The sequence below is a fragment of the Pelophylax lessonae genome, assembly GCF_965119305.1.
Source record: "Pelophylax lessonae genome assembly, chromosome: 4".
In the NCBI taxonomy this organism is placed as follows: domain Eukaryota; kingdom Metazoa; phylum Chordata; class Amphibia; order Anura; family Ranidae; genus Pelophylax; species Pelophylax lessonae.
In genome coordinates this window covers 270,151,801-270,171,003 of record NC_138771.1, presented here as the reverse complement: position 1 = coordinate 270,171,003, position 19,203 = coordinate 270,151,801, and the positions used below count along the sequence as shown (strand labels likewise).

The 19,203-nt window shown below is 45.3% G+C and overlaps 1 protein-coding gene across 1 annotated transcript in view; it reads right to left on the bottom strand.

Moving 5' to 3' along the window:
• LEMD3 (LEM domain containing 3) overlaps positions 1-19,203 on the bottom strand; it is a 145,603-nt gene that overhangs the window by 13,676 nt on the left and 112,724 nt on the right. Inside the window, exons 9-12 of the mRNA XM_082256495.1 lie at positions 11,975-12,150; positions 4,508-4,589; positions 4,260-4,365; positions 4,090-4,168 (exon numbers count right to left, since the gene is read on the bottom strand). Coding sequence (XP_082112621.1) covers positions 4,090-4,168; positions 4,260-4,365; positions 4,508-4,589; positions 11,975-12,150 — 443 coding nt within the window. The remainder of the gene's footprint in view (positions 1-4,089; positions 4,169-4,259; positions 4,366-4,507; positions 4,590-11,974; positions 12,151-19,203) is intronic.

Genomic DNA, 19,203 nt, shown 5'->3' with positions numbered 1-19,203 from the left:
CTCAAATCTTCATTTGACCCCAGGGCGGTTACAGGATCTGCATCAGGCGGTGCAGGATCTTCTCGCTCAGGGGGTGATTGTCCCGCTGCCTCATCGGGACAGGTTTCGGGGTTTCTATTCGAATCTGTTCACTGTGCCCAGAAAGGAGGGCAAAGTGCGTCCGATTCTGGACTTAAAAGCACTGAACCGCTTCGTGCGCGTTCAAAATTTCAGCATGGAATCACTCCGTTCAGTGGTGTCCTCCCTGAATCTGGAAGAGTTCCTGGCTTCCATAGACCTGAAGGATGCGTATCTGCACATCCCCATTTTCGAGGGTCATCAAAGGTACCTCCGATTCGCTATCGCGGAGGATCGTTACCAGTTTGTGGCGTTGCCTTCCGGGCTCGCTTCGGCTCCAAGGGTCTTTACCAAAGTCTGGGCGCCTGTTCTGGGCCTGTTGTGGGCACAGGGCATCGCGGTCTTGGGATACCTGGATGATCTCCTGTTAAGATCGAGTGCCAGTCAGGACCTGCTGCGCGATCTGTCCACTACGGTCCAGACGCTTCAGGAGTTCGGTTGGACGATCAACGTTCAGAAGTCGACCTTGTCGCCTTCGGTTCGTCTCCAGTATCTGGGAATGGTTCTGGACTCTGCTCAAGCAAAGGTGTTCTTGCCGGAGGACAAGTTCCGGACTCTGCAGAACGAGGTCAGGTCTCTCAGGGACAACGACTCCTCGGCACTCAGGACCTGTATGCGGTCCCTGGGGTTGATGGTCTCAGCCTTCGAGGCGATACCATTTGCCCAATTTCACACGAGATCTCTCCAGGCGGAGATCCTCGCCAGGTGGGACAGACTGCCCCAGTCCTTGGACCTGAGGGTGTCTCAGTCCCCAGACCAGAATGGATCTCTTGTGGTGGCTTCAGTCCCCGGCGGTGTTGGACGGAAAATCCTTCCGGCCAATTCTGTGGACGGTAGTGACCACGGATGCCAGCCTGTCGGGCTGGGGTGGCGTCCTGGGCAACCTGTCTGCCCAGGGCACCTGGTTGAAGGAGGAATCCTCCCTTCCGATAAACATTTTGAAATTGAGAGCAATCAGGCTGTGCCTGCTCCATTGGTCGGAACGCCTCGAGGGCCGTCCTGTGCAGGTGCAGACGGACAATGCCACTGCGGTGACTTACATCAACCACCAAAGGGGCACCAGGAGTGCCCGGGTGGCCCAGGAGGTAACCGGTATTCTGTCTTGGGCCGAGACTCATGTCCCGGCGTTGTCGGCAGTTCACTTTCCGGGTGTGGAGAACTGGTAGGCCGACTATCTGAGCCGCCAGACCTTGGACCAGGGGGAATGGTCCCTACACCCCGAGGTGTTTCAAATGCTGTGTGCTAAGTGGGGATCCCCGGATGTGGATCTGTTCGCGTCTCGGCTGGACCACAAGGTGGAAAGGTTTGTGGCAAGAACGTGTGATCCTCTGGCAGATGCCTCGGATGAGCTGGTGGTGCCCTGGCGTCAGTATCGTCTGATATATGCCTTTCCTCTGCTTCAGTTGTTGTCCAGGTGTTCCTTCGCAGGTTGGCCTCGGAACCATCACTGGTGATTCTGGTGGCACCAGACTGGCCTCACCAATCTTGGTACGCGGACATTGTTCACCTGGCCGTAGAGACTCCGTGGCGGCTGCCAATGCACGAAGATCTGCTGTCCAAGGGACCGATCTTCCATCCTGCTTTACAGTCGCTGGCTTTAACGGCATGGCTGTTGAAAGCCAGGTCCTGAGAGACAGGGGTCTCTCCTCAGAGGTTATTCCTACTTTGATCAAGGCTAGAAAAGCCTCTTCTGGTAAGATTTATTACCGTACTTGGAAGGCTTATTTTGCCTGGTGTGAGTCCAGGGGTTTCTCTCCTCGTTCTTACTCGGTGTCGAGAGTGTTAGCTTTCCTCCAAACTGGGGTGGACCAGCGCCTTGCGCTGGCCACGATTAACAGTCAGGTCTCTGCCCTGGCTCTTTTCCAGCGCCCTGTGGCATCTCATTCCTTAATTCGCACCTTTATTCAAGGTGTGCGGCACTTGGCCCCTCCTAGTTAGGAGCCTTTGCCTCCATGGGGTTCTGTCCGTGTTACAGAGTTCCCCGTTTGAAAACATCAGGGAAATCTTGTTGCCTATGCTATCAAAAAAGGTGGCTTTCTTGGTGGCGATCACCTCTGCTCGCAGGGTGTCGGAGTTGGCGGCCTTGTCTTACCGCTCACCTTACCTGGTGGTTCATAGGGATAAGGTGGTCTTGCGACCTAATCAGTCCTTCTTGCCGAAGGTGGCTTCGGAATTTCACCTAAATTAGGACATTGTTTTGCCTTCACTTTGCGCAAATCCCAAGCATCCAAAGGAGGTTGCTTTACATGCCTTGGATGTTGTCCGGGCGATCAGGGTCTACCTGTCGTCGACTCAATCCTTTCGGAAATCGGATTCTCCATTTGTCCTTCCTGAGGGACCTCGGAAGGGTATGGCTGCGTCTGCAGCAACCATTGCCATGCCAAATGGAAATGGATCAGACAGACCATTATACAGGCCTATTCGTTGCGGGAATGGGTTCCTCCCTTCCCTGTCAAGGCGCACTCTACAAGGTCGATGAGTACGTCCTGGGCCTATCGGCATCAGACCACGGTGGCCCAGGTGTGCAAGGCTGTGACTTGGTCATCCGTGCACACTTTCTCAAAATTCTACAAAATTGATGTTCTGGCATCAGCTGATGCCTCTTTTGGCCGCAAAGTGCTCTGTGCGGCAGTTCCTTAGGACACCCTGGTTTTATCCGAGTTCCTGGCTGTTGGGGTTTTTTCCCCTTTGGTTATTTGTTTGCCTGGGTTGTTGCTCATGTTGAGCCTTTGTTTTTTGTTACCCAGAAAGTTACCTTCTTGTACATGTAAGGTTCCTTTCTCTGACGTGGGTACTACGTTGCCTTTCTGGCTGTTGCGTTGCCCACCCCTCATGTCTACACTGCTTTGGGACATCCCCATAAGTGAAGACTGTGTGAATGGGCGGCGACTGTCGGAGGACGCAAGAGAAAACGGAATTTTTGTAAAATCTTACCGTAAAATTCCTTTCTCTGAGTCCTCCAACAGTCGCCGCCCCCGCCCCTCTTTTTGGGGTCTTTGTTATACACTTTCACTGCTTGCGACCAAACTGAATTGGGTTGGCTATTGCTGGGGGGGTATTGGACTAGTAGGACAGCCCCCATGGGTGTGACTATGTAGATTTATTGTTCTTTTACAAGTCTTATGCCTAGAAACTCCTGTGGAGATGAAGTCAATACCCCATAAGTGAAGACTGTGTGAATGGGCGGCGACTGTCGGAGGACTCAGAGAAAGGAATTTTACGGTAAGATTTTACAAAAATTCAGTTTTCTTCATAAATTTAGGGAAAAAAGTATTCCGATACATGTCTGGTTTAAAAAATATCCCAAAACATGTATAGTTTGTGTGAAAGTTATAGCGCCTGCAAACGATGGTATACATAAACTATAATTTATTCAGATGTGACAATACTGGTAATGGCGATGATCAGAGACTTATAGCGGGACTGATAGTGTGGTGGGTAATCTGGTGCTAACAGACCCTCACTGGGAGGTATACTGTCACCAATAGGAACACTAACGGCGATCAGATATACTGTACAGTGAATTAATGATAATGGCTGGGAAGGAGCTAACATTTAGGGGCAACCAAGGGGTTAACGGAGTGCCTACCATGCACAATGCATGTAATACGTACTGCTTTTATTCACAGATCTGGCTGCTTTTTCTCCCTGAAATAGCCAGATCACTGATCTGTGCATGGAGCCCCGTTTATGGTGATTGGCTACAGCTGATCAGCAGGTCATAAATCGTTAGACAGGGCCAGGTGACAAAATCCCACTGTAGCCAATGACAGCGTGGATTGGAGGACGGGGGATGTTTAGTTCTGCTTTAAGCCCTCAGATCACAGCTTTATTGCAATGCAACCCTGTTAATTTAGGTTAACAGGCCCACACCAGTTCTACAAGTTGGGTAAGATTGGGTTCAAGTCAGGGGCTGCAGGGGACCTCTAACAGATCCACACATGTAGCTTTTAAAATAATTGAGCTGCTTACCATCAAACCAGGATCCATGTAGTGCCTTGAAAGCTTTTCCTGCATAGTCTGGGGATAAGCATTTCACATAAACACATCCCTGGAAAAAAAAAACAAAAGAAAAAACATCAATGCTTGTTGAGAAGAGTATAAGAGAAGTGCGTTTATAAAAAAGGTAAAAACAGAGTTACCTCTCTGGAGTTTTTATCTACCGCAATGTGAACTATCCCTTCATTATCGCTACATTTTTCCAAAATTGCTTCTTGAATTGCCAAATGCCAATGATCACCAATTTCCCTGCAACAAAATGACCAACAATATGCATTTAACTTGAGCACTACAGAGAATTTCAACAGTGAAAACATTTGTATATAGCGTGTTTAAACATCACAATCTTTTCTATTATAGTTCTATTTTAAAATTGAGCCAATATACTTACATGACTGGATCAAACATATTGCGTATTTTTAAACAGGGGGTCAAGCTATTGGGAGGAGAATTTCTTTTATCCAGATGGAAAGCTGAAAAACACAAGATATGATACACAATTTAAAAGTGGTTCTTTGCAACAAATTCTTACTTCTGATCAATGCTTAAAAAATAAATTGTATTTGTTTTAACCAGTTTAATATGAAATACTGCATATGATCATTATATATTTACAGTTAAGCCAGCAGGAGTTCTACAGACATTTTAGTTAGAGATACCAGCATGAAAAAGGTGCTCCTAAATAGCTGTCTGAGCCCCATCCAGTAGCCTCTGACAGGGGTGTGGTGTTGGAGGAAAAAAAAAGTTTACAAAAAAAAAAAAAAAAAGACTGCCCCGATGTTGACATAACACTGAGCCTCACTTCTGACTAGTTTCAATTGAAACATCAATCTTTGGCAAGGATTGCAGCAAGCATTCATGGCTTTGTTAGGAGTCGGACCTCCCTCTTCCAGTCACTGAGGCTCCCATTGACAAAACCGGTCTCACCCTAGCCCGGGAAAGACGAATGGAGCCCATCTTGTAAAGCCAAACACAATCCATGTGCATTCTTGTATTGGATTTACAGACTGCTGCTTGCAATTTAGGTGGCTTTATTTGAATGAAGGATGCCTTTAGCAAGCAATTGTTTCCCTATTGTTTTTTCACATTTCTACAAATAATTTTATTCTATTAAGTGGCATATTATTTGTACCGGATTAATAAACTGCTAGTAATTGTAAAAAGGAGCAACATAGGCTCACATATTTGGACTTTTTCAATTTGGATTATCATGGTTTAATCAGAATATAAAGAGAGCACTGAGCCCCACATAATTCAAAGTACCAGGGAGGAGATAGGAGTTCTAACGCTTCATTACTCAGTTTTTTTGCCATTAGTGTCCCATGTTCAAAAAGTAAGCAAGGGAATCCCTTGTAACCAGAAGCAGTGTCCTCACTGGATGATTTCCCCTCCATTATTGTTCTGGGGACAACCCAAAATTTGGGATTTCTTCTCACTTTCAGTGATAAGTCACCAGCACAGAGGATGAACCTCCCTAGAGGGGGCGCAGAACGCAATTAAAAAAAAAAAAAAAACTGGGACATGTTCTAATCCTGCACCATCAAAAAAAATTGTTCTTACACTTGAGATCTAAATTTAAAAAAAATTGGGCCATTATCTCCCCTTGCTGCTTATCAGGTAAAGCAATGAAGAGCTTAAATCTTAAGGTCTCGGGCATACAGGGTGTTTTTCCAGCTGCTTTTAGGAGTGTCAGGCGTCTTTTTTTTGGCAACCTAAAAACGCCTCTTCATGTTATTCTACGGCTTCTTGCACACATGGCTTTTAAGTGGCATTGGCATTTTTAAGCTGTATAAAAAAAAAAAAAAAAAGGGCCAGCGCGTCCTGGAGCAGCAGCTTTAAGCTGTAAAAATGCCTGACGCTGCTCAAGGCTGCTAAAGGCTGCATACAGCATTGGGCCACGTCAGACATTTTTAAGCTGTAGTAGCTGGATTTAAGGTTGGAAAAATGAAGAGGGCAGAGAAAGGCTGCTAAAACACTGCTAAACGTGGCTAAAACATGCATTAAACGGCAATAAAAAATGGATTCTAAACACGTTTTTACAGCTGCTTTTTCCTGGCGTCAGAACTGGCTTTGCAGCTCGTGTGCATGAGGCCTAAACTTTTACCTGAATCAAGTCCACCTGGTCACAGGTGGCCAGATTCTTTACTACCACTTCTGTGGCAGCTGAGAGATGGAGGCAGTCATTAGCTGCTCAAGCAAAAGTTGGCCAACTGGACCAGAAGGGACCTGATCCTGGTTAGATGTATTTCAGTGCTTTTACTACAACCCCAATTCCAAAAAGGGGAGATGTGTGAAATATACATAAAAGAATACGAATACCAACTCTCAAACTCAATTTACAATAGAAAATTGAAAACAAAAAGAAAAAAAATGTACCATTTAAGAAAAAAAAAAAAAAAAGATTTTTGACTTACTGTAAAATCCATTTCTTTGATGTTCATTGACAGACACAGCTCCTGGTATTCATAACCATTGGGTTACACTGCCCCCTACAGGAGTAGGACACTAGGCAGAAAAAAAAAATCTGGCTACACCCATGGGCAGTCCCAGGGGGTATACTCCCTCTCTGCTATAGCCACTCAGTTTTGCAACAAGCAGCGTCAGAATAACTCTGCAGAGGGGTGGGTGATGTATCTGTCAATCATCAAAGAAATTGATTTTTACAGTAAGTCAAAAATTCAATTTTCTCTTTCGTTCATTGACGGACACAGCTGGTATTCAAAACCATTGGGACATCCCAAAGCAGTGTTAAACATGACGGGTGGGAACAACCAAAAAATTCCCAAGACTAAACACTAGCCAACAGGGGCTCAACCAAACAACCAGAGTCTGAAAAAAAACATACATCCTCAAAGAGGACCAGGTACTCCTAAACATCAGCCTGTAAAACCTTGCGGCCAAAGGAAGTATCTGCAGATGCCAACGCATCCACTTTATAAAACTTTGTAAAAAAAAGTATTCACCGACAACCAGGTGGCCGCCTTGCAAACCTGCATCACTGTCGCCTGATGACAGAAGGCCCAGGAGGCACTAAGCAGAGGTGGGGGACTTGAGTCACATGACTTGACTTAAGTCACCAGTTTGATGACTCAAGACTTGCTTGACTAAAATTAATAAAAAAGACTCGACTTGACTGACTTGGTACTCATGACTTGAGACTTGACTTTGACTTGAGACATATGACTCGAAATGACTACTTTAAGTTAATATTTGCATTTTCTCAAGATGTGTTAAAGCAAAATGAATGTGCCCGTTATGTTTCTGACACCACAGTCACTAAACACCTCAGTGTGTTCTGATTTTTAGGACACTGGCTGTTTAACAATGGAAATACTTAACATGTTTTTAGTGACTGTGGTGTTGAAACATGACCAGAAGAAGGATTTTGAGCTGTTTGGGCATTCAACGTGTTTCTTTAATATGCCAAGAAAAAAGCACTAAGCAGTTTTGTTAATGTTGAAAATAAAACAAAACCTTTGCTGACCACTGACTTAACTGAATTAAAAAAGGTGAAAATTGGGGTAGATCAATATTTTGACTTGATTTGTGACTTGACCAAAATGACGACTTGACTTGCTTGCTTTTCGCCACAGTAACTTGGGACTTGCTTGAGACTTGAAGGTTAAGACTTGTGACTTGCACATGTATGACTTACTCCCATGTCTGGCACTAAGTGTCCTAGCAGAGTGCACCTTGACAGGGAAAGGAGGAACCTGACCCCTGATGGAATAGGCCTGAACCACCGTCTGTCTGATCCATTTGAAAATGGGTTGCAGAGAAAGCTAGCAACCCTTTGAGGTCCATCCGTGAGCACAAATCAAAAGTCTCACTTCCTGAAAGACTCCATAGCTGCCAGGTACATCCTAATTGCCCGGACCACAGCCAAAGCATGCAAGGCAATTTCCTTTGGATGTTTAGGCCTGGGACACAGGGAAGGCAACACAATGTCTTCATTCAAATGAAAATCAGAGACAACCTTTGGAAGGAACGACGGACGGGGGGAGGAAAAGAACCACCTCATCTTTGAATCACCAGGTAAGGTGAACAGGAGAACCCCGCCAGTTCCAACACCCTGCACGCAGAAGTGATAGCCACTAAAGGGGCCACCTTCTGAGACAAATAAGCAGGAGAATTTCCAGATTTTAAAAAGGAGGCTTCTGAGCCCGCACTGGAGGAACCAAATGTCAAACACCCTGAAGAAAGGTACACACCAGGGAGTTTGTGGGCAAAGGTCATTGGAAGAAGACTGCCAAAGCTGACACCTAGTCCTTGATGGTACTTCAAGGCCAATTTCTGTTCAACTCCCCACCGTTGAAGGAAGGTTAAGATTGGAGCCACCGAAAAGGAACCCCAAGAGACTCGCACCACGCAATGTACGTCTTCCAAGTACGATGGTAGATCTTCCTAGAAGTGTATTTCCTAGCTTGCAACAGGGTAGGAATCACCAACCCAACCCCTATCCTTCAGCATCTGGCGTTCAACAGCCAAGCCATCAAAGCCAGCGACTAAAGCAGAAGATCGGTCCTCAGGACAGAAGAACCTCCCTGAGAGGAAGCTTTCAAGGAACGTCTGCGACCAGCCGCACCAAAATCGGTGTACCAAGCCTGGCGCCACTAAGATGCCCGGAATCCCTTCTGCCTCGATCCAGCGTAGAAGTCTGTTCAAAAGCTTGAGAGGGAAAGCATAAAATCAGCCAATAGGACTGGCCCCACCGGGCCACCAGAGCTTCTGTGGCATTCGCCAGAGGATCCATTGACCAAGCCTCAAACCTCTGCATCTTTGTTGAGCTGAGACGCCAACAGATCCACCTTGGGGGTGCCCCATCTGAGACACAGCTGATGAAACACCTCCAGATGAAGGGACCACTCCCCGTGGTCCAACACCTGCCGACAGATAATCCACCTGCCAATTTTCCACCCCCAAGAATGTGTACGGCGGAGGGGGCTGGAACAAACCGTTCAGCCCACCTTAGCATGCCTGCTACCCTCGGAGCCGCCAGGACACTTCTTGTGCCCCCTTGATTGACATAACCCACGGCCATGACCTTGTCCGATTGAATGCGCACTGGACATCCCTGAAGATGATCTGTCCAATGATCCAAAAAGTCGGATCGCTCGGAGTTCCAAGACATCGATCGGCAGTTAGAATCTCCCAGCGTCCAGATCCCCTGAGCAGAATGCTTGCCAAGGACAGCTCCCCGGCTGGACAGGTTGGCATCCATGGTGACCACTGTCCAATACAAGGGTAGGAAGGATTTTCCCAGCTGAAGCACCGGAGAACGAAGCCACCATTATCAAGGACTCCCTCATTCTCTGACCCGGATCTGATATGGAGCCTTGTCCCATTTGGTCAGAATCTCCCTTGCAAGGGACCTCGTATGGAACGGGGCAAACTGAACCGCCTCGAAAGGTAGACACCATCAGGCCCAGTACTGGCATGCAAGTCCGGAGGGACGACCATCTGTTGGACAGCAGGAGACGAACAGACTGATATGTCTGGAGTTTGTCCAGAGGAAGGAGAACTCTTGGTAAGGCAGAGTCCAGAGTCAGGCCCAGATAGTCCAGCTTTATGGACGGAACCAGAGAAGACTTCTGAAAATTCAGAAACCAGCCAAACTCCCAGAGTCTGTATTGGGATCTCCAGGTTGTTGACCAGAGCAGAAGGAGACTCCGCTCGCGGAAGGATATTGTCCGAGTAGCCCAGTACCACGATCTCCTGTTGGCTTAGCAAGGCTAGCACTAGGGCCAACGCTTTTGTGAAGACCTGAGGCGACGAAAACCGTTGACTCAAGTCCATTACCGTTCAAATGGACTTCATTCTGAACTTCTGTACCCGCACAAAGCAGTTTAGCGCCTTGAGGTCCAAGATTGGACATACTTTGCCTTCCTTTCTGGGGACTGTGAACAGGTTGTAGTAAAAACTCTGAAAACGTTCCGAAATTGAAACTGGGACAATCACCCCTTTAAGGAACAGGTCTTGTACCACCGCAAATAGATCCTGTAAGCGGTCTGGCGACAGATGCAAGTTGGAAGGAAAAAACTATGCCGGGGGACAACAGCGAACTTCGATCTTGTAGCCTGACCAAATGACTTGTGGACCCACTTGTCTTTCACTAGTGGCACTTTTCCACTGCAAGTACCGGCTCGGCTCTACTCGGCCCTGCTTGGTCCGGTTTGCTTTTCCACTGCTGGTACCGCATGGTACGGTGTTGGAACGGTTCGGTACGGTTTGCTTTTCCACTAAAGTAGTACTAAAGTTAAGTGGGTGGGATAACAATGGGGTGGGTGGGATTCTCTGACCAATCAGTGGCTAGTAGTGACTGCATGCAAAGGATTGTGGGATATGGTACTGGGTATGGTACCTCTTGGAACCACAATCAAGGTGGTACTGTTTTTGAGAGCCGTACCGTTCGGTTCCATGCAGTGGAAAAGCGCCGCCGTACCGTACCGAACCGTTCCTACACCATACCATGCGGTACCAGCAGTGGAAAAGCACAAAAGCGAGCCAAACCGTTCGGTTCCATGCAGTGGAAAAGCGCCTTAGGTAAGTCCGCAGGTCCGGAAATCAGCGAAGACGTCCCCCCACCAACGATACTATTCCTGTCCCATAGCCAAACAGGAAGAGGGAGGAAATCCCTGCAAATTAAGGGAATTCCTTGGGGACCCTGAGGTCACCAGAACTAGTGTCCCCATTGGGACAATTTTCCCTCTATTACTTTTCTGGGAACAACGCAAAATGTTGGGATTTTTTTACTTTCCCTTTCAATGATAAATAGGAGACAATCTCCTTAACGGGGGCACAGACAGCAATAAAAAGTGACAGGAGTTCCAATTTATCTCCACTTATGTCCACTTATGTCCGAAACTGAGAAGAAAAAAAAAAAAAAAACAGGAAAACCCAATTGTATTGCACTGCAAACACACAAAATTTTTGGTTAAAGTACAAAAGATGAGGTTGCATCAGCGTCTTAAAATTGCATGCGCCCATAATATTGCAAAAAACTATGGTGCTCACCATAGGCGATACTTTAAAAGCCTTTACAGCTCAACAGTTTACAGTTAACTAGGTGCTCTTGTACTAGAATTGTTCTGGTTGGCGTTGTGATGGCACAGTTCACATACGTGTGTATGCACCCTGGGCTTGCGTTTGCGCTGGTATGCGGGGAAACAGGGGTTACAGCAATTTTTTTTTTAATTTATATATTTCACTATAAAGTTTTTTTAACACTTTTTTACATTTTCTTTACTTAATTGCTATCACAAGGGGTTAATAAACACTGGGCAGGTGACAGGTAGCCTTTAAAAGGAGACATTAGGGGTCCAAAAGCCCCCAATGCCTCCCCTGGCCTTCACACTGTTTGAACCCTTTAGATACATTCCTATCTCTTCACCCACAAGCTCCCTCCTTCAGTTCCCCTACAAAGTTTAAGGCCAGTACAAAAATTCTATTTTTCAACTATTATTCTAGCCCAATGGATTCAATCCCTGTAACATATGCAGATTAGGTGCTTTGTCTCTGACATTCCTGAACCAACCAAGCAACTAGTGTTTTAAGGTCGTTTGTAAATGCAGCCTATGAATTTCTCTCAACTCATTTCCTTTAAATCAGGATTTCAAAGTGGTGTATGTAGAATGCTACATACACCACCTGGACACTTGTTACCTCTTTCTTGATGGAACAATATGAAAAAGATGCCAAGTTAGCCTATCATAGTAGCTACAAACTCAACTTAAGGGGACTTGAGAACACTCCTGTGACTTCAGTTATGTCACTTGTTCATCCAAAAACTCACATTTACAAAAATGTATTCTAACAGAAGGCACACTTGACATGTAAGTAAGCAAATGGAAAATTGTACCTTGCCCTTGCCAAACTTTAGAAGGCATGGCTGAAATTTTGTCACATGAAGAGGGCTGAATCCATTTCCATACAAGGAAATCTGTTCCTGCTATTTTCTGTGTTTCAGTCTGTATACGAGACTCATTTGAAGCCAGGAATTCAACTGCTCGTTCCCAAGCCTTTTTCATTTTCTTCCTACAGGGGGAAAAAAAAAAAAAAAAAAGAAGATTACACATTTAGAATGTTACATTAACTGCTTCGCATTAGCCAACTGAATACAACAACTCACTTGGCCGAGGCTCATTCCCTCTTGCACCATGTTAGGTGCTCATCAAATCTGTAGTTCATTATGATTGTCAGTTTTGTATGTATTCTCTAAAACCGCACACCACCACAATTCAATGGTCACCTTGTCCTGAACCCATGCCCACATTCACTAAGGAGCAGACAATCTCAGACTCACTAGTAGCAGCACTGGTCTGATTGGAAGCAGGAATGAGAAGAGAGATAGAAGAAACTTCCTATGTAGACTGCTGATCAAGTCCCACAGAGACCTTTGGATTTACAATATCCTCCACAGCATGACTTATTTTAACAGTAAAATCTTTATTGAATGACACGCAGTTATGCAATCAAGGCATATATACAAGATTCACAATGAAATTAAATAAACGGGGAGGAGGCGGGCAGACAAATCAAGCCAAATGTTCCCAGATCCACCACCAATGAGTCATAGTCAAGTCCCTGGCCTTAACCTATGCCCTCCTAAACCTTATTGAACTTGAGGACAATTACGTCTGAGATAGGCAAGTTTGTAAAGGGGCAACACCTGGATAACAAGGGACCACCATTGTGATATTGTACAGAGGGGGGGGGGGGGGCTGGGTCAGCTGTTTCCAAACCAAGAGAATACTTTCTAGCATAATACCAGGCATAGGAGGAAAAAAAAAAAAAAAAGCTTGTGGTGGGTAGTGTTTAATACGTCACATATACCAAGTAAGAGGATCAAGGGATCCATAGGTATTGCCACTTCAATCATATCACAAAATGTCAGATACCACTTCACTCCAAAAAGACTAGTGGGGCAAGACCAAACCATATGTATAAAAAAAAAAAATGTACCAATTTCCACATTACATTTGAGACATGGGGTCTAGAGAGGGATAAAAATCATAGAAAGGTGGTGTAGGGAGTAATATGCTCTGTGCAGGAATTTAAGCTGTATCCATCTGTCCCTAGCAGAGATCATAGGGGGAAGGGGAGGATATTGCTGTACGCTTTCTTCCCAGTCTCCATCTGTTAAAAATGCAAAGATCACCCTGTCACATATCAAAGAGACGGGAGACCTCAGATTTGTCCGCTTGGGTCAGGCACTGGCACAAAGCGGATAGTGGTTTGTCAAACTGGTCAGTTAGCAGCAAGCCCCCAATCGCATGGGATGCCAGCACCAGCGGAAAGGTAAATTGGGATTGAGCTGTGCCAGAGATATCTAAAATACATGCTACTGGGTAGGTGGCATCAATTTCAAAGCAAAAATTTGCCACTGAAAATAGTGTCCTGCAACACCTTCACCCCAAAGCGCTCCGTCAGGGACTGATTTTACAGTTTGGAAATGGGGCAAGCGAGGATTACCCCACAGCCGAGTATGAGGTAATAGTGCTCCCTCCACACCCACCCAAGATTCCACCTGTCTCCACACCTTTAGAGTAGTCTGCATAAGTTTGATCACTTTAGGGTTAGAGCAGGTGCCACGTTAGATAACTCAGTTCAGCATAGGACCCCAGCAGAGCTGCTTTCAAGTCCACCGTCGGGTTGCTGCACACCTGAGCTAACCACCACCAGACAGTGACAAGTGTAGACACCCAGTAATATGTTTGGAAGCAGGAAAGGGCCAGGCCACCCAGGTTTAAGATGGAGTTTCCGAGTGGTCATAGCCACCCAGGGTGTACTGCCCACCCAAATGAATGAGGTTAATGCCTGATCAAGTTTCCAGAAGAATGATTTGGGTACAGGAACCAGAGGGTTACAAAGTATGTACAAAATTTAGGGAGGAAAGTAATTTTTCAGTAAATTATTCCTACCTACCAGAGTCAGAGGCAGGAATTTGCAAAAAGCGCATTTTTGAGACAGTTGAGACCTCACCGGTTGCAAGTTCAGGGTAAGGTAGGCCGGGAGCTCTCTAAATTTTGGTCCCCAAATACTTGAACTCATCAACCCACTGGATAGAAGTAGCTGGAGGGGGGGGGGGGGGGGGGAAAGAGCATCCGATGGTCTCAGGGCAAATGGGACCGACTTGTCCCAGTTCACGCTGATGCCAGAAAAGTGACCAAAATGGTCCATCAATTCCAAGGTCGCTAATAAGGAAGAGGCATCGCAGAGGTAGAGTTTCATCCACATATAGCGAGACCTTTACCTCCAGGGGGCTCAGAGATCCCTCTAAACCTTTTGACGTGCAGAGCAAAATAGCCAGAGCGAATAAGCCCGGGGACAATGGGTAGCCCGTGGCAAACTAAATTCCTGGGAGAGTTGGTCACCAGTTTGAATTGGGGGTCAGGGATTAGCATAAAGTATCCTTAGCCAAGATAGGAACTTACGGGCCAAAACCAAAACGTTGCACAATTTCCCACAGATAAGGCCATTCCAGTCAAAGGCCTTCTCTGCGTCCAATGAGGCAATTAAGCCAGTAGGGCACATGAACGCAGGAGGCGGCCATGACCGTAAATAACTGACGAAGGTTGAGTTCTGTACCATTGACCGGCATTGGGGATCACCACAATATTCACCTGGTACATGGATCTTGGAAGGTCACTAGCATCTGCAACCCCAGCATAAAAGTCATGCAGTTTAGGGGCTAAGACGTCTATATGGGTCTTCTAAAATTCGGAAGCAGACTGTCCTGGCCAGGGGTCTTCCTAGATTGCAGGGACTCAATAGCTTGTTGGACATCCTCCACCTTAATAGGAGCATCAAGTTGCTTTGACTGGAAGGTAGGCAACAACCCCCGCCAGATAGGAGCAAAGGTCCTCCTCATTAGAAGTAACCCTGAACGAGTAGAACCTACAATAAAACCTGCAAAAACAATAAATTTATACCAACTGGGTCCCATAGGAGAGCTCCCACCTTAAATCTTATAGTAGCTACTGAGGTCACAGAAGAACGCTCCCTAGACATCCACACCAGTAGATGCCCCGTCTTGTCACCCTGTTAAGAGAATGGTGTAAATTGCTGCTTTTTTGTACAATCTATCCCAAACAGCCCAAGCTCTGTATATACCAGTTTAATATCATGGCAGGCGACAGGGTTACGGGTAGCCACAAAACACCTGCTCCAGGTTTCGAGTGCAAACCTCAAGGGTCTCTGCAGAGGCCTTTCTAGTAAAGAAGATGGTTTATTGCCCCTTATGTATACTTTAAAAGGCGTCCCACAGTGTTTCTGGGCTCACTGACTCTTTAAGGGGCCAATACGCCTGTACGGCCACGGTGGCCAGTGGTTTCACCTGTTCATCATTGACCCAGAATCAAGATAGTCTCCACGCTGCGCACAGGGGCGCACCAGAGCTCAAGGCAAAGCCTCAAGGGTGCATGACATGATCCGATATGCCCCTGGGGAGTAAGACCACCTCTTGGCTTATCCAACTGGTCAGCAGACACAAAAATCAAATCAATACGTGAACGAGATATAGGTAGAAGAGAAACACTTAAAACTTTTTTCCACAGGGTGTATCCTGCGCCAGGCATCCCGGAGTTGACACAGAGCTGCCAAGCAGGAAGAGTGACAGTTGCTGAACCCTCAAGCCCCAATATTAAGGTAACCAGCTGAGGAGGTCCAGAAGGCAAAGCCTTTTTAAGAAAACCAGTGTGGTCAATAGGAACACCCTACTCAGCACCGTGCGTAGTAAAGTTCCCAAACCCTCCCAGGTGGTGGTTCTGTAGCACTCCAAAGGAGGTCTGGTCAGTCAGTACACCGACTCACAGAAGGATCCCCTGACAAAGTATGCACCAGACAGAGAACCTTTTAGAGTGCCGGGAAGGCACCACCCCAACCTCAGTCTGCAAAGTAGCGTGCAGGACTACTTGATTCAAAGGAATTATGGAACTTGGATTCCTTCTGCCCAGATACCGAAGGGGAGGCTATAGGTGACAAAGACTACAAGAGAAAAGTCCGTTATTGCAGTAAAAGAAAAATTGGATAATTAGCGCTACACCAAAAGTAAAACAAAAAATAGCTGCTAGCTATCAAAGGAATATATCTGTTCCAGAACAAGAAATGTATACAAAAGATTACAGTGCTCCCAAAAGAAAGAACCTGCTTTGTCTAAGGACTTTCACTAAAGCGCCAAGTTCCTTCTGAAATACTGAGTCGGTAAAGTGGCAACACCAAATGAAGATGCGGTCTCATTTAAGAGGACACATTTAAAAAGAGGTTGTAAACTCCCCATTTCAACTTTAGCTCATTCTAACCTGCCTAACCAAAGCTATAGATCGGTGCCTGTAAAACATTTGTATAATCTTCCTGCAATTCATCCAGAAAACGTAGGACGTCATCGGCGCATGCTCAGTTTGTTTTTCAATTCACGGCACATAATGTATGCCGTTTCCGTAACAGCATGACTGGTCTCACAGTTCATCCAAAAACGGCACAGATAGGAAGGCTGGCGATATTGTGCCTTTCTCCTCAGCTTCCTGGTTCTCCCCTTGTGACTGTGAGATGTCACACAAGTGGAGTGAACCAGGGCAGCATCAGCTTTAGCAATACAGAGTGCCATACTGCGGGGCTCGGTTGCCGTAGTAACGGCAGTCGAGAACAAGGCTTGGAAAGCACCAGATCGCAGAAACGTCTGCAGGGGGAGCCAAAAGCAGTAGCTAAGATGGCACAGCCAAATCCAGGAAGAAGCTAAAAAGTAAACTTCAACAAAAAGGTATTGTCTAAACTTTTTAAAATAACTATTTAATGTGTAATTCATTAACATTGTTTGTTCTATACATTAGAAAAATTATTAAAGCTGAGTTTACTTCCTCTTTAAGAGGACAGCAAACACATTGTGCAATTGCAAACAATTGTGTTCATTGACAACCTTCCTCAGGATTAGTGTGGTGTAACCATAAAAAGAAAAAATGATCAGTATAGTAACTGCCGTATTTATCGGCATATAACACGCACCTCAAATTTAGGGGGGAAATTTTAGGAAAAAAGCTTAAATTTTAAACAAACCACATTGAACTCAGAATTTTTTTAAAAATCAAATGCAGTTTTACCAGTGCCTGTGAATGCAGCCTCGCAAGCACAGTGTCCATTAATGCAGCCTCGCCAGCGCAGTGTCCACCAATGCAGCCTCGCCAGCGCAGTGTCAGCACCTATGATAGACGTCACATATCCCGGAACTGGGCCACTGTCCTGTCTTTCATACGAGGCGGGACTTCCTATGACCGCAACCGCTCGTCCTTCCTTCTGCTCGGCCCGGCCCACCCCCTCCGACTGGACTTTGTTTTACTATATTGGCGTATAATACGCACTGGTATTTTGCCCTCCATTTTTAGGAGGAAAAAAGTGTGTGTTATACGCCGATAAATACAATAAAAATGTTGCAACAGGGTGATAGAAGTTTGCACCAGTGTAAGGAAAAACATAAGTGCGTGTTCCGCTAACTCCCCACATGCAGTGCAAACTCAAACAATGTGTGCTGCCACTATGCAGCAGAAATCACTTTAATCTAATTTAGGGCTCCACTCTGTCTTCCCCACATGCAGTGCAAACTGGTATGTGCGGCCATACACCATGCAACAAACATGCTCAGCAGGAATAACTTGATCAATCCTTCTGTCAAAGGATGCAGCCTCTGAGAACCTCCAATCCTGACCTATCTAGGGGACAAACCAGGTGCTCTCGCCACCCAATGATACCATTAAACATAACAAATAGGTATGCGTGCAGTATTTATTCAACAAGGCAGCTTGCACAAGTACTGATCCAGCAACATAAAAATAGCCAGAAAAAAAAAAAAAAAAACAGTATAAATGCCACTAATACACTCACATCCGAACGCCGCCACTGCAGACAGCAGTGCAAAGTCAAATGGACAGCTCCGCCCTGTCCTGCTCTGCATTTGGGCTAACCCAATATCGATACCTGTTGCATTTTGCAACAGCACACCAGACCGTGGCATGGGAAACACAGGTTTCGAGCATCACTTTCTAGAATGAATGGCCATGTGTTTTTGAGGCACGATGTTTAACATTGATTTCAATGGCCCTAATTCACACCAATGCAGTGCGTTCTGGTGCAGTCAACAAAAGTATTAATTGTGTAGGTCACCTGCCCAAGATAAAACTAAACAAATTTTGCTGGCTGCAGCTAACGTGAGTCCATGCAAGAGTGTAAATCAAGAAAAAAAAAAAAGCGTAGCTGCGCTAACCTCACGTGTGCAAACAATCTTTCTACACATTTACTTCACTATGATGTGCAACCGAATACCAAAAACTATTCTGTGAACAATCACCAACGCTAGTGAAACCAATATATCAAATCTCATATGTAGACTGTCACAGGAAAAAAAAAGAAAAATATTTAAATGAAATATCAAAGTGTCCATTATTTCATTCTGTGCTAGAAAATAAATCTTGGTTATGCAGTGCTTTAGTCAATTGTATACGAATCCACCACCTGCCAAAATGCGCAATCACTAACAGATGGTGCAGTATAGGCCTGAACAAAAATATGCCTTTGTGGGTCCCTCCTATTGGTCTTGTCTGTGGTCCTGACACCTGTGTCGGGACCACAAGCAAGATATATAAAAAAATAAAAATGTGCTTTATTTTATATATTTTTTTGATTTTTTTCATTTACACATTTTATTTTTTGTTTTGCAATTCAGCATTTTTCTCTTTAATGGGAATTGTATAATCAAATGCACAGGTATGTGTATAGGTTTATATTGTATATCCTAAATCGTAGATTATATATTTAATTGATATTCGACTTCGTGATTTTAATACAGGATATATGTGGGGAATAGCATGGGCAATAGGAAAGGTGATAATCATGATGGGGGTTATTGTATGTTGACTTAATATGAGAATTGAAACTAATACGTACACCCAATAGTCTCCCAAGTTAGCATAAGTTGAGATGATGAATATACCCAGGGAATTTAAATATATAAGGGCATTAAAAGAATACGTAGTATGAAGCAAATAGGAAGTGAGGCATATAAGGGCAATAGAAATAAGGATAGTAAGCCGATAAAGATGG